Source organism: Zea mays, chromosome 2 (assembly GCF_902167145.1).
Source record: "Zea mays cultivar B73 chromosome 2, Zm-B73-REFERENCE-NAM-5.0, whole genome shotgun sequence".
Classification (NCBI taxonomy): Eukaryota; Viridiplantae; Streptophyta; class Magnoliopsida; order Poales; family Poaceae; genus Zea; species Zea mays.
The window spans coordinates 231,144,371-231,156,633 of NC_050097.1; the positions used below are offsets into that span (position 1 = coordinate 231,144,371).

The 12,263-nt window shown below is 41.7% G+C and overlaps 1 protein-coding gene across 7 annotated transcripts; it reads left to right on the plus strand.

The window, feature by feature from the left end:
- The first annotated feature begins 1,008 nt into the window (after positions 1 to 1,008).
- On the plus strand, positions 1,009 to 5,018 carry LOC100304013 (repressor protein). 7 transcript variants are annotated; one of them, XM_035964863.1, is made up of 8 exons: positions 1,014 to 1,253; positions 1,586 to 1,740; positions 2,271 to 2,366; positions 2,563 to 2,635; positions 2,957 to 3,050; positions 3,955 to 4,071; positions 4,150 to 4,201; positions 4,285 to 4,920. In XM_035964863.1, the coding sequence occupies exons 4-8, from the start codon at positions 2,581 to 2,583 to the stop codon at positions 4,669 to 4,671; spliced, it is 705 nt and encodes a 234-aa protein (XP_035820756.1). In that variant the 5' UTR covers positions 1,014 to 1,253; positions 1,586 to 1,740; positions 2,271 to 2,366; positions 2,563 to 2,580; the 3' UTR covers positions 4,672 to 4,920. The 7 variants fall into 7 exon arrangements, with proteins under 7 accessions (NP_001401198.1, NP_001159016.1, XP_035820756.1 ...); NM_001414269.1 differs by lacking the exon at positions 1,586 to 1,740 and having other exon boundaries at positions 1,009 to 1,253; positions 4,285 to 5,018; XM_035964864.1 differs by lacking the exon at positions 2,271 to 2,366.
- The last annotated feature ends 7,245 nt before the right edge of the window (positions 5,019 to 12,263 follow it).

The window sequence follows — 12,263 nt, forward strand, 5'->3', positions numbered from 1 at the left end:
ATGAAAGAATGTGTTTGAGAAACTATCTAATGTAAACAAAGTCTACCTATGCGATGTATAGAAATCGTAGCAACGCACGGGCACCTAACTAGTTTTTCTCTCTTACGTTTCGTACGTCGTGCATCATGCGCGAAGCATGTAGGGTAGATATGTTTTTCTCTCTTACGTCTCGTCTAACAACCAGTATGTTAACTTCCAGATGGGCTGTGATAGAACACCCAAGCCCAAAATGACACGAAACCACACACAATGCATCCCTCCGGATGCTACCAACTCACTAGCTGAAGGAGGACAAAAGACTAAGTGAGCTATAGAAAAGAGCATGTCTCCTTTTCAACTTATATTTTTTTTAGCTTCTTTGGCTAAGTAAAGTGCAGTATTGACAATTTAATATCTATTATGTGGGGCCATATGTTCAATTTAATTTTAAATTTATTTTTTGTGTGGAGGGTTTATCACACTAAAAGGGATAAGTCTCCTTTTGAACTCATAACTTTCTTGTTTTTTTGCTAAGATAAAGTGCAACATCTGCAGTTTAATATCTGATATGTATGTCATACGTTCACTTTAATTTTAAATTTATTTTTTGTGACGAGTTTCCACTTTAATTTTAAATTTACTTTTTGTGGAGGAGGGTTTATCACATTGACTTGCCACTAAACTCTCGGATGTCACATAACTGTTGCACTATACCATTATATATGATTAGTGTATCGTCGTAACGCACGACCATTCTCGTAGTTTTATTAAATATGGAGTTGGAAAGACATGTTAAAGAGGGCATAAGGCTGTCCACAACAAATCGTGTAAAATAGGAAATTTACATTGTTTATAAATTAAAGTGTAAAAAAGAGAATACGAAAGGATATCCGGTGGATACGGCCTAATCGACGCCGTTTCGGTGCGGCCTTAACACAGACATTTCGGGCCGAGAAAGCCCATGTAGAGCCCGGCCCAGTTCGGCCGCCAGTGCGTGATGTGACGCGGTGGGAGCACGAGCGCCTCTGGGCGGGCGGATGACGTCGCGGTGGGGCGCTGCTGCGCGCTTGCTCTCCTGCCTTGTGCGTGCGTTGGAACGTGGAAGAATAACGACAACGCCTAATAACGAGAAAAGAAAACCCAAGACTTCGTCGTCACCAAAAAAATAAAGCAGAAAAAAACAGAGAGTAGTAGACTACGACAGCGTCCGTCGAACCGGAGGGTCGGAGGCGGAGGCGAAGATGAGGAAGAAGCTCGGCACCCGGTTCCCCGCGGTACGTTGCCTCCCCCATCCAGCTCCCCTCTCTCCTCCTGTTCGTATCTTCTCGCTCTGATCCGCCGCGCCCGCGCGCGTGATCTGATCTCGGTCGCCGCGCGCGGTGCAGATCCTCGCTCTTCCGGGCGGGATCCGGTGGACGCAGCCCGCCGTTAACGCGCGGCTTCTCTTTTTGGTTCCGTGGGCGGGGATTTGGCTGGGTTCTTGGTGGGGGGCGCCGTGGGTGGAGGCGGGCTCGGGCTCAGATCGGCTCCTGTGCTCGCGCGTGCGCGGGGAAGTAATTTCGTTTCGTTTTGTTTTGTTTTCATTCTTTCCTTCCACTTTTTTGAGGGTCTACGTCTATCGAGAGTTCGGATTCTCGTTGCTCAACAGAGGACATCGACAATTAATTATCCGGCTTCTGCACTCGTGTTGTGTTGAGCGGGTGGACGGTGGAGAGATTTGTGGCCGCTCGCGGCTGACTAGATCACTGCTGATGAAATTTGGTGAGTGTTAGTCCGTGTGAACGGGACGCCCTGATGTGATCTCTATGCCCTGTTGTGTAGATGCAAGGGATGAGGTAGATCCTGCTGCCGTGCATGTGGTTTGGTTGCAAGATCTCCAGATCTTGCGAGCATGTATTGCGGGCCCCATGTATTTCTGGGGATACTCAACATGTGATCTGGTGCAGGAGTACTTTAGCAGTAGAATTTGTGTGAGTCCCTCATCATGGGGGTTTTTATTATGGTCTGGTAGGTGTACTGGAGTGGAGTTTGAAACCACAGTAACTTCCATTGTTATGTTGGTCTACATATGTGTTTGGTGATGGAACTATTTGTTGGAGTCTGATGTTGTAGTGCTGTAGGTTCTGGTGTTTTCCCTTGGTTGGAGTTCCAAGGTGCGAAAGGTGTTCTGGTTTAGTTCTGCCACCATGCTTTATTAGTTTATTGTTACAAGGACTCCTGAACATGCCAGCATTTCTTTCTTGAGATCCTAATTTTTTTTCTGGATTTCAGCATTTATTGTATTCCTTCAGGCTGGTTTTGAATCTTCAAAACCTCTTGTTCTGTTGTCATGGAAACAACGTGGTTGAAGTTCCAAGCTACACACATCTGTATGGTTTGCACTGCAGGTGCATATTTTGTTGTATTTAGCTGGAAAGATAATTTCTGGATAGGTAGCATGTGCTCTATTTTTCATGAAATGGATTCTTTGATGTCTGTACTGATTACCCGAAGTTTTGGGTTTTGTATTTGGTTCATGTACTTATGTTGGGATGTCTGTCCTAGATTTTTTTTTCAAATATGTAAGTTTCTCTATTATAACAGGCTCGAATCAAAAAGATAATGCAAGCAGATGAGGATGTTGGAAAGATTGCATTAGCAGTGCCTGTTTTAGTCTGTAAGTTCTGCTAGAATCATTGTGCCTTTATATGTATTATGTACATATCTGTGTTTGTCCACAATAACCTAGTATTTTAAGTTAAATAAAACAAGCAAAAGGGATGATCTTTATCACATTGTTTGGCATCCATTCATCTGGTTGACTAGCTAATGGTTCTCTTTGCAGACTGGTTTACTGTTTTCAAGTCCACACTAATGATACAAAAGAGAGATTCACGTTATAAATTTTTACAAATTTTTAGAAGTTTGGTTGGTCAACATTTTCAGTTTTCTTGGTTAAATGAAATTTCTGACATTTTGTGTTTCCATTTGTATGCAGCGAGGGCTCTTGAATTGTTTTTACAAGATTTAATTGACCGGACTTATGAAATTACTCTTCAAAGTGGAGCAAAGACACTGAATTCCTTCCACCTGTGAGCTCAATATCACCTGCATTTTGTTTTTTTATATAATGTATAAATGGTTATTAGAGGATGTAATGTATAAATGGATCTCTTTGTTGAATTTTAGCTACTAGTCTAATAAAATACACTGATAAATCATTATATAGTGACTTTATTTATCGTAGAAAGATAGATGGGAAACATCACACCCATAGGTGGAGGTGAGGTGACCTTCATATACATAGGCCAATATGGCTTGAAGTACAAGGCAATTACAAATCTAAAAGATATGCCTAGATACAATCTCTTAACACCCACTCGCAGTCGTAGTGGGAGAATCACGGACGCAAAGTAGACTGAAAATCGGTAAAAAAACTGAACAAGCAAGCTCTTGGTCATTATGTCAGCGAACTGGTGAGAGGACAACATCTGGAGCACCCTAACTTGGCCCAAGGCTGGGAGCGCTGCCTGAGCCAGGCAGCTTCGGCCAGGAGCCAACTAAACAGCCACTAAAATCTGAATTTGAATATGGAAGCATGTTAGTTTTGTTAATCAATTTGGAAGTTGGTAGTTTTCTTTCCACTGTAAGCAACTTTAGTGTGGTTTCTGGAATTCGAGCTCATGAACATTTGTAGAGAAGAGATTTCGTAGAAGTTATATGTCCTCGAAACTGAAACTGGGCAGATAGTTATTCCATCATGCATTCATACTCATGTAGATCGTGCATATGAGCTTGTCTAATTTATTTGGAGTTGAGTTTCATATTTAAATGAGAGTTTTTGTATTGAGGTTAACTTCTATGACCAATTTTTGTTCTTGTTAAAATTCTAGCTGATAGTTTCAACATGTATCTTAGTATTGCTTTCATGAAGTATCAATTTCGAGCCATTAGTATTAACATTCATATATCTATCTTCTGACATCTGATGCTCAGGAAGCAATGTGTGAAGAGGTACAGTTCTTTTGATTTCCTAACTGAAGTTGTCAGCAAGGTACCAGATCTTGGTGGTGCTGATTCATGTGGAGATGAAAGAGTGTTACCTAGAAGAAGGTAAGTTCAATGTTGTAATCAGCGTTTTATGATTCGATTGTATCAAGTACCTAACAGTGTTTGAAATCTACTTTTCAGAAAGTCAAATGGCAGTGACCCAGAGAATGATGAATCAAGATCTAGTAAAATGGTGCGTGCATCAGCCAGCAGAGCTCACCTGATTGATAACGTTATATAAATGGATATTTGATGATAGAACCTCTGTTTTTTCAGGCTATAAGAAATGCAAATACCAGCCCCAGAGGACGTGGGAGGGGTCGAGGCAGAGGGCGAGGTCGGCCACCAACCAAGAGAAAGGAAGTTGGTTACGTACAATTTGAAGATGAGAGCAGCATGTTTGCTGAACAAGGTGAAACCTTACCAGGAGAGGGAACAGTTCCAGAGATCAACAGCGGCAACGAGATTACGCCTCAAAGCACGCAACCTCCGCTAACAGCCCCTGCGCAAGCTACAAATTCTAAGGTGGAAGAAGCAAGCACCGATCATCAGTCAGATTGGCCTATGCCAGATGCCACTGGAAACATCGGTGTTGGGCCATCTGGTTTTGGACATCTGACAGTGCAGGTTGATGAAGATGAGGACTACGACAATGAGGACTAGTCAGGGCCATCCTCTCACTGTATGCGCTAACAGGACTGTTCTGGTGTTGTAAAATGTAAATATAGCTTGAAGTAGCTGCCGCAGCTTAGCTATGATTGTCTGTTATGAGGTTATGTAGTTGCCCTGTGTAACTTCTGTAATTGCTTTTTAGTTGCCTTTTCTCTACATGATTGACTGTCAAAGCGTTTTGTCATATTTAACCCAGTATGTTTGAGCAGGGGTCGACTATTTCTAAGTATTTTGACTTTATTCGACTAGTATTTGAGCAGTCATCTGATGCTCCGCAGGTTTTTGTTGACTTGTGGTGCAGTCAGCTGCTAGTATGAAAATTGGTAGGCTAATAGTTTTATTATGGTTTCATACACATTTAATAAGTATGTCAGCATTTTAGATAATATGGCATAGCACTTCTGTAATAGTTTAGCAATGCTCGTTTCTAAGGTTTAGGAAATCCATGTCAATTTATTTTTAAGGTCTTAGAAACCGTGTTTTCTAAGGTCTTGAAAACAATGTGAAATCTACATTAAGAGATTTATTTTCTCTTCACATATTTTACTAATTTCTATTGGTTATTTAGTTGTAACATTTAATTGGGAGGGACATCGTTTTATTCTTAATTTCATGGCATTCTTGATGATGAGACTGACTCTATATCCGTGCTTTACAATCTCCTATAAAAGATTTCATCTCATATATCTCATTCCTTTCTAATAAAGTTCTCTAATTCACGCTCTCTATACACAAATACCTATATTAGAGACTGTTGGGGTATGTTTCGTTGCCGAATATCCTGTAAGAAGAAACACCTTCGGCAGATTCTCTCAAAGGCAGTGCCGAAGCTATCACCCATAAAGCTTCGGCATAGTGACATGTCTCAAGACGAAGGAGTGAACCGACTTAAAGATGAAATGACCAATCGACCTGTGATAGCTTGTATTATGATTGTAAGCATTTGTAAAGGACATGAATGTAATTTCTCATAGGCTGCGTCCTGTGCCTATAAATAGATGAACAGTATCCCCGTACTGTTCACGCCACCTTGTAATCGCTTGCACGCGACACTCGGATTATTGCCTTCTGTCAAGCCGAAGGTATAAATGTAATTAAATATTATGTTTCAATATTTAAGTTTGTATGATAAAATATATGAACAAGTTTATGTGTTTGAATGTATTATCTTTTATGTTTCATATCTTATATGTCTTATCTTTCATTATTTCATAACTCTGGTCATGAAGGTATACCCTTCATGACCTTCGTTTATGACCTTCGTCCGAAGATCGTTATACCCTTGGGGAGATAATGTTTCGATGGACGAAGGGCATTAATATTTAATATTTTATATTGCCTTGTTCTTAATTCATAGTATTTGAGAACAAGTCTCCAACATTGATGCCCACCTCCGGTGAACTCACTTCCACTTTTTGAGCTGATGGCTTCGTTCAACAACCAAGCTGAAGTTGCTTTGGCTACGAAGCTGGTGCTCCCGATAACAGGCGGTTCATGCTTAGAGCCGGCCAACAAGAAGCAGAAGAAGGAGGCCCAGAGAAGGGTACAACATGTTGGGGTGCAGGGATCCTTCATCAAGTCAAAATGGTCTCGCATCCCAATTACCTTCTCCCAAGAGGACCTTCAGCTCAAGGATTACTCTCACAATGATGCTATGGTCATATCTTGTGTCATCAAGGGATTTCTAGTCCACAATGTTCTGGTTGATACAGGCAGCGCAACGGATATCATATTTGATAAGGCCTTCAGACAGATGCAAGAGCCAGAGGATAAGATCCATGATGCTACACACCCTCTCTGTGGTTTCGGAGGAAGGCAGATTGTAGCACTTGGCAAGATCACAATGCCAGTGACCTTCGGATTTGTCCACAATACAAGTACTAAGCAGGTTGTGTTTGATATTGTTGACATGGAATACCCCTACAATGCAATTATTGGTCGTGGAACACTCAATGCATTCGAAGCAATTCTTCATCCAGCATATCTATGCATGAAGATACCTTCGGATCAAGGGCCCATTGCTATTCATGGAAGTCAGGAAGCTGCCAGAAAGCCTGAAGGAAATTGGACAGACTCAAAAGCAATCCACAATATAGATGGAGCCGAAGCTTGTGAACAGTATAAGTACAGAAGAGAGAAGGCTGCTTCGGCTGATCAACCGAAGCCCATGCTTCTATGTGAAGACATAGCAGAGCAGAAGGTATTGCTGGGATCCCAATTATCTGAAGAGCAGGAGAAAACCTTGATAAGGTTTTTATTCAAAAACAAAGATGTTTTTGCATGGTCAGCCAACGATCTTTGTGGTGTCAACAGGGACATCATTGAACATTCACTCAATGTCGATCCATCCTTCCGACCCAGGAAACAAAAGCTTCGGAAAATGTCTGACGATAAAGCCGAAGGTGCTCGGAACGAAGTAAAAAGACTTCTCAGTGCTGGTGTCATTAGAGAAGTGAAATACCTAGAATGGCTAGCCAACACTGTTATGGTGAAGAAGGCCAATGGTAAATGGAGAATGTGCATTGATTTTACTGATCTGAACAAGGCTTGTCCAAAGGATGAGTTCCCATTATCAAGAATAGATTCTCTAGTAGATGCAGCAGCTTCGTCAGAGCTCATGAGTCTGCTAGATTGTTATTCAGGCTACCACCAAATCTGGATGAAGAAGGAAGATGAGTCAAAGACCAGCTTCATAACCCCCAGTGGTACATATTGTTATCTTCGGATGCCTGAGGGGCTCAAGAATGCTGGAGGAAGCTTCAGCAGGATGACAACCAAGGTCCTTCACTCTCAGATAGGCAGAAATGTGCTAACATATGTTGATGACATTATAGTGAAGAGCACGAAGCAAGAAAACCACATTACTGATCTGCAAGAAACATTTGCTAATTTTAGACAAGCTGGCCTGAAATTAATTCCAGAAAAATGTGTCTTCGGAGTGAAGAAGGGCAAGTTCCTTGGCTGTCTAGTTTCAATGAAGGGGATCGAAGCCAACCCAAGCAAGATCGAAGCTATCCTTCGAATGGAGCCGCTAAGCACAAAGAAGGGGGCCCAACGGCTAACAGGAGGACTAGCATCTTTGAATCGATTTATATCTAGATCAACAGAAAGAAATTTACCATTCTTTGAAGTACTAAAGTCAGCTGAAGTTTTTCAATGGGGCTCAACTCAACAGAAAGCTTTCGAGGAGCTGAAGCAATATCTGATCGATTTAACAACATTAACTCCACTTGTGCTAGGGGCTCCATTGCTATTGTATGTGGCAGTTTCGCACTCTGCAGTGAGTGCGGCACTTGTACAAGAGAAGCTCGAAGGACAAGCTAAAAAGCAAGTCCCAGTATACTTTGTCTCTGAAGTTGAGTTTATCAAAGAAAAACTATACAGAATTGGAGAAGGTGTTGTATGCTGTGTTAATGGCATCCAGGAAGCTTCGATATTATTTTCAAGCATATCACATAATTGTTCCTTCATCACAACCCCTGAAGGATATCATGAGGAATAGAGAAGCTACTGGAAGGATTGAAAAATGGGCCGCGGAGCTTAATGGATTCACTATTGACTACGTGCACAAATCTTCAATTCAATCTCAAGCGCTAGCAGATTTCATCGCTGATTGGACGCCAGGGGCTCACGAAGAAGGGACAAGCAAAGATGTCGAAGCTTGGACAGTGTTTTGCGATGGTTCTTGGGGAGCCTTCGGTGCAGGAGCAGCTGCGGTCCTAGTGGCACCTTCAAAAGTCAAAACATGTTATGCAGTCAAACTGGATTTTAGTTGCACAAATAATATTGCTGAGTACGAAGCACTTCTATTGGAGCTTTGGAAACTAAGGGCAATGGGAATAAGAAGGGCCATCCTAAAGACTGATTCTCAAGTTATTGCTGGCCATGTGGATAAAAGCAGCAAGGCACGAGATCCGAAGCTTGAAAAATATCTGGATGCAGTTCGAAGGTTGGAAGCTTCCTTCAAAGGTTTTTCCGTCAAGAATATTCCAAGAGGTGAAAATGAGCATGCAGATTTGCTAGCCAAATCAGCGGCTCAGGGGCTCCCCTACCCTCCGAAGTATTTTTTGAAACAATAAAAGCACCTTCAGTTGAGCTCATGGAGAGAGCAGTACTTACTATTTCTCCAGTACACAGTGAAGACTGGAGAACTGAAATAATATCTTTCCTCCAAGGCAATTGTCTTTCAAGTGACGAAGCTTATAACAAGAGAATGGAGGCAAGAACAAGACCATATGTGTTAATAGAAGGGGAATTGTATAAACATGGAGTTTGTTCACCACTCCTTAAGTGTTTATCAAGAACTGAAGGTATGGAATTAATGAAAGAGATACATACAGGTCTGTGTGGATCTCACATTGGATCTAGGCCCTTGTTGGGAAAAGTTTTTCGACAAGGATTTTATTGGCCGAAGGTAGCTTCGGATGCAGCAGAATTAGTCCAAAAATGTGAAGGCTGTCAAAAATGTGCAAGAGACCAGAAGCAACCTTCATCTCTCACTCAGTTAATACAGCCCACTTGGCCGTTGCAAAGGTGGGGCCTTGATTTGCTAGGCCCACTTCCACCAACACAAGGAAATCTAAAATATGTTGTGGTGGCGGTAGAGTATTTTTCCAAGTGGATTGAGGCGAAGCCTTTAGCCACAATAACTTTGGTCACTGTCCAGAAATTCTTTTGGCAAAACATTGTTTGTCGCTTCGGAGTACCGAAGGCTATTACCGTAGACAATGGAACACAGTTCGATGCTGAAGCTTTCAAGGAATTCTGTGAATAAATTGGCACTGTTGGGGACTTGTTCTCAAATACTATGAATCAAGAACAAGACAACATGAAATGTTAAACGTTAATACCCTTCATCCTTCAGAGCATTATTTCCCTAAGGTTATAATGATCTTTGGACGAAGGTCATGAAGGGCATACCTTCATGAATTCTCCATACACAAATGTATGATTATTAACAACGAATGAAGCATGTAAAACATAAGAAATAATGTGAGCAACAACATTATCATACATATATTTCTCATTATATAAATGCAAACCGACATAAGGACAATATTGAATTACATTTGGTACCTTCGACTTGATAGACAGCAAAGGTACGAGCGTGACACAAAAGCAAATGCCAAGTCAGCCTGAACAGTACGGGAGCACTGTTCATCTATTTATAGGCACGGGACACAACCCATGTAAAATTACACCCATGCCCTTTACATTTGCTAATGACTCTATAGTGATCCATCGAGGTCTAAATAGCCTTTTCCCTTTTAAGTCGGTTCCCTTTTCTGCTGTCATGCCGAAGCTCCCTTGCGCTTAGCTTCGGCGCTGCGTGAACCTCCGTATTCTTTGTGCTTCTCACACTGTGGTTCTGATCCGAGTTCGAAGGTACCTGTTCATGTATTATACTCCAGAAACATTGTTAACTCATGTTTTTGAGGACCTTCGGAAGACGAAGGCCCCCAACAGACACAAAGATTCATTTTGCATCTGTCAGACATCCGGAGTCAAATGGACTTGTTGAAAGAGCCAATGACATTATAATGACAGGAATAATGAAGTTAATCTTCAATCAGGCCAGAGGAAAGTGGCCAGATGAATTGATCAAAGTGGTGTGGAGCCACAACACAATAATATCAAGGTCAACAGGTTTTACACCATTCAAACTATTGTTTGGTGACGAAGCAATCACCCTAGAAGAAGCTAAGGCAGGATCAATAAGAACAGTGGCTTCGGCAGAAGACGAAGCTGATTATTCTGTGGCAAAAGATGCTATAGAAGGGATCAGGCTTCAGGCCGTGGAGAATATCAATAAATACCAAGCCGAAACAATAAAATGGCGTGACAGAAAAGTTCGGCTAAAGAACATTAAACCAGGACATTTGGTACTTCGGAGAGTGGCCAACCCAGATACAGTAGGCAAGTTACAGCTCAAGTGGGAAGGACCTTTTCTGGTAGTATCTTCGTCAAGACCCGGTTCTTACAGATTGAAGGATATGGACGGCAACGACATTCCTAGATCTTGGAATGCGGATGAGCTTCGGCGATATTATGTCTAGCTTGATGTAATCTTTTTGTTTTTTCTATGGCACCCTTTTCCTTTCCAAAGGGGGAGAAAGGTTTTTAATGGGGCCATAGCATGTAATTTCTTTTTTTTCTTATTTAGCTCTACGAGAGCAAAAATCCCCCAAATATGTAAATGTAAAAACTGAGCATGCACCATCGAGTGCAGGGAAAAAGGAAAAAACAGGGAGAAGCTCGAAAGTCGTCCCTAAGGGGATGCAGAGCACGACAAAGCTACAAAAAGCCGTTCCTAAGGAAGTTTTCTACTCAAAAGTCGTTCCCAAGGGAATGCAGGCTTACAGCGAAAAGTCAACGCTGATACCGCCAAAATATAAGGCGAAGTGCGAAAAGTCAACGCGATACCGCTGAAATAGAAGGCGAAAAAGTTCAAAAGACGTTCCTAAGGGGATGCAGAACTTACAGCGAAAAGTCAGCGCTGATATACCAAAAAATAAGCGGTGAAGCCGAAAAATAAGCGGCAAACAGACTTCGGTCATTCCCAAGGGAATAAAGGCTATGGTTGTGGCTTCGTATGCGTGTGTTTCGACATTCATTTGCACGACACATTACATCATATATCTGCATTCATAAACATTCATTTAGACATACTTAGGATCATCATCATCATAACACAAGCGGATGCTTCGGCTCTAAAGATAATGCTTCGGCAAAGAGAAAAAGAAACAGTTTCATGCTTCGTTGTGTACGAAAAGAAGGGAAGGTGTTTTTTGTCTTCGGCTCAAAAAATGCTAGTTTCGTCCACAGCAAAGCAGTTCAATACATGGACGAAAAGGTAAAGATATATTACAAAGTATGCACAAATTTACAGAATTAGTATCTGATTCTTAAATTACAAATATTTTTTACAATGATATTACAAGATTTTTTCTAGAATTTTTCCAGCAAGGTCTTCAGCTTTGACATCAGTCAACTTCAGATCATCTGAGCTTAGGATCACCTGTCAAGCATCGGCTCATTTTCCTTCAGCATCAACATCCTGTACATATTAAAACGGTATGAGAGAAGTGCAGACTTCAAGGAGAAGGTAAAGTAACAGGCATAAATTTTTTACCGGCTTAAGGTGGCTTCGAGCTTCATCGCCAACCATTTTTCCCCGCCTTTTACCCAAATTTGAGTTATGAATTTGTTTCCGATACTCCGAGCTAGGCTAGGGATATCAATTAAATCTGTTGGAGATAAGCTAAAATTTGGTCTGTTGACAATTTTTCCATGTTCACGGCCAGATTTTATGAAGGCAACAGCTGTGCCCCGAGAAGCTAGCAGAGCGCAGAAATCGGCGTGTCCACCTATAACTTCGTCGAGTGCATCAACTTCGCCCTCAATATGTTCGAAGGTTTTTGGCAGGTTCTCAACCGAAGGACTGAATTTCTCAGCACCGGCTCCGACCGAGTTGAAAACCTGTTTTAGCCGCTGTAGGCACCGGTTGATGAAGTCCACACATTTTTCTTGAAGTTCTTTCAGTGATTTCTGCAAATTTGAATTTTTCTCAGCTTCAGCTTCGA

Coding starts and splice junctions, on each gene's coding strand:
- LOC100304013 (NM_001165544.2), top strand. CDS start 1,221: ATGAGGAAGAAGCTCGGCACCCGGTTCCCCGCG. Junction 2,636..2,956: donor AGCAGTGCCTGTTTTAGTCT/GTAAGTTCTGCT, acceptor ATTTGTATGCAG/CGAGGGCTCTTGAATTGTTT. Junction 4,202..4,284: donor AATCAAGATCTAGTAAAATG/GTGCGTGCATCA, acceptor CTGTTTTTTCAG/GCTATAAGAAATGCAAATAC.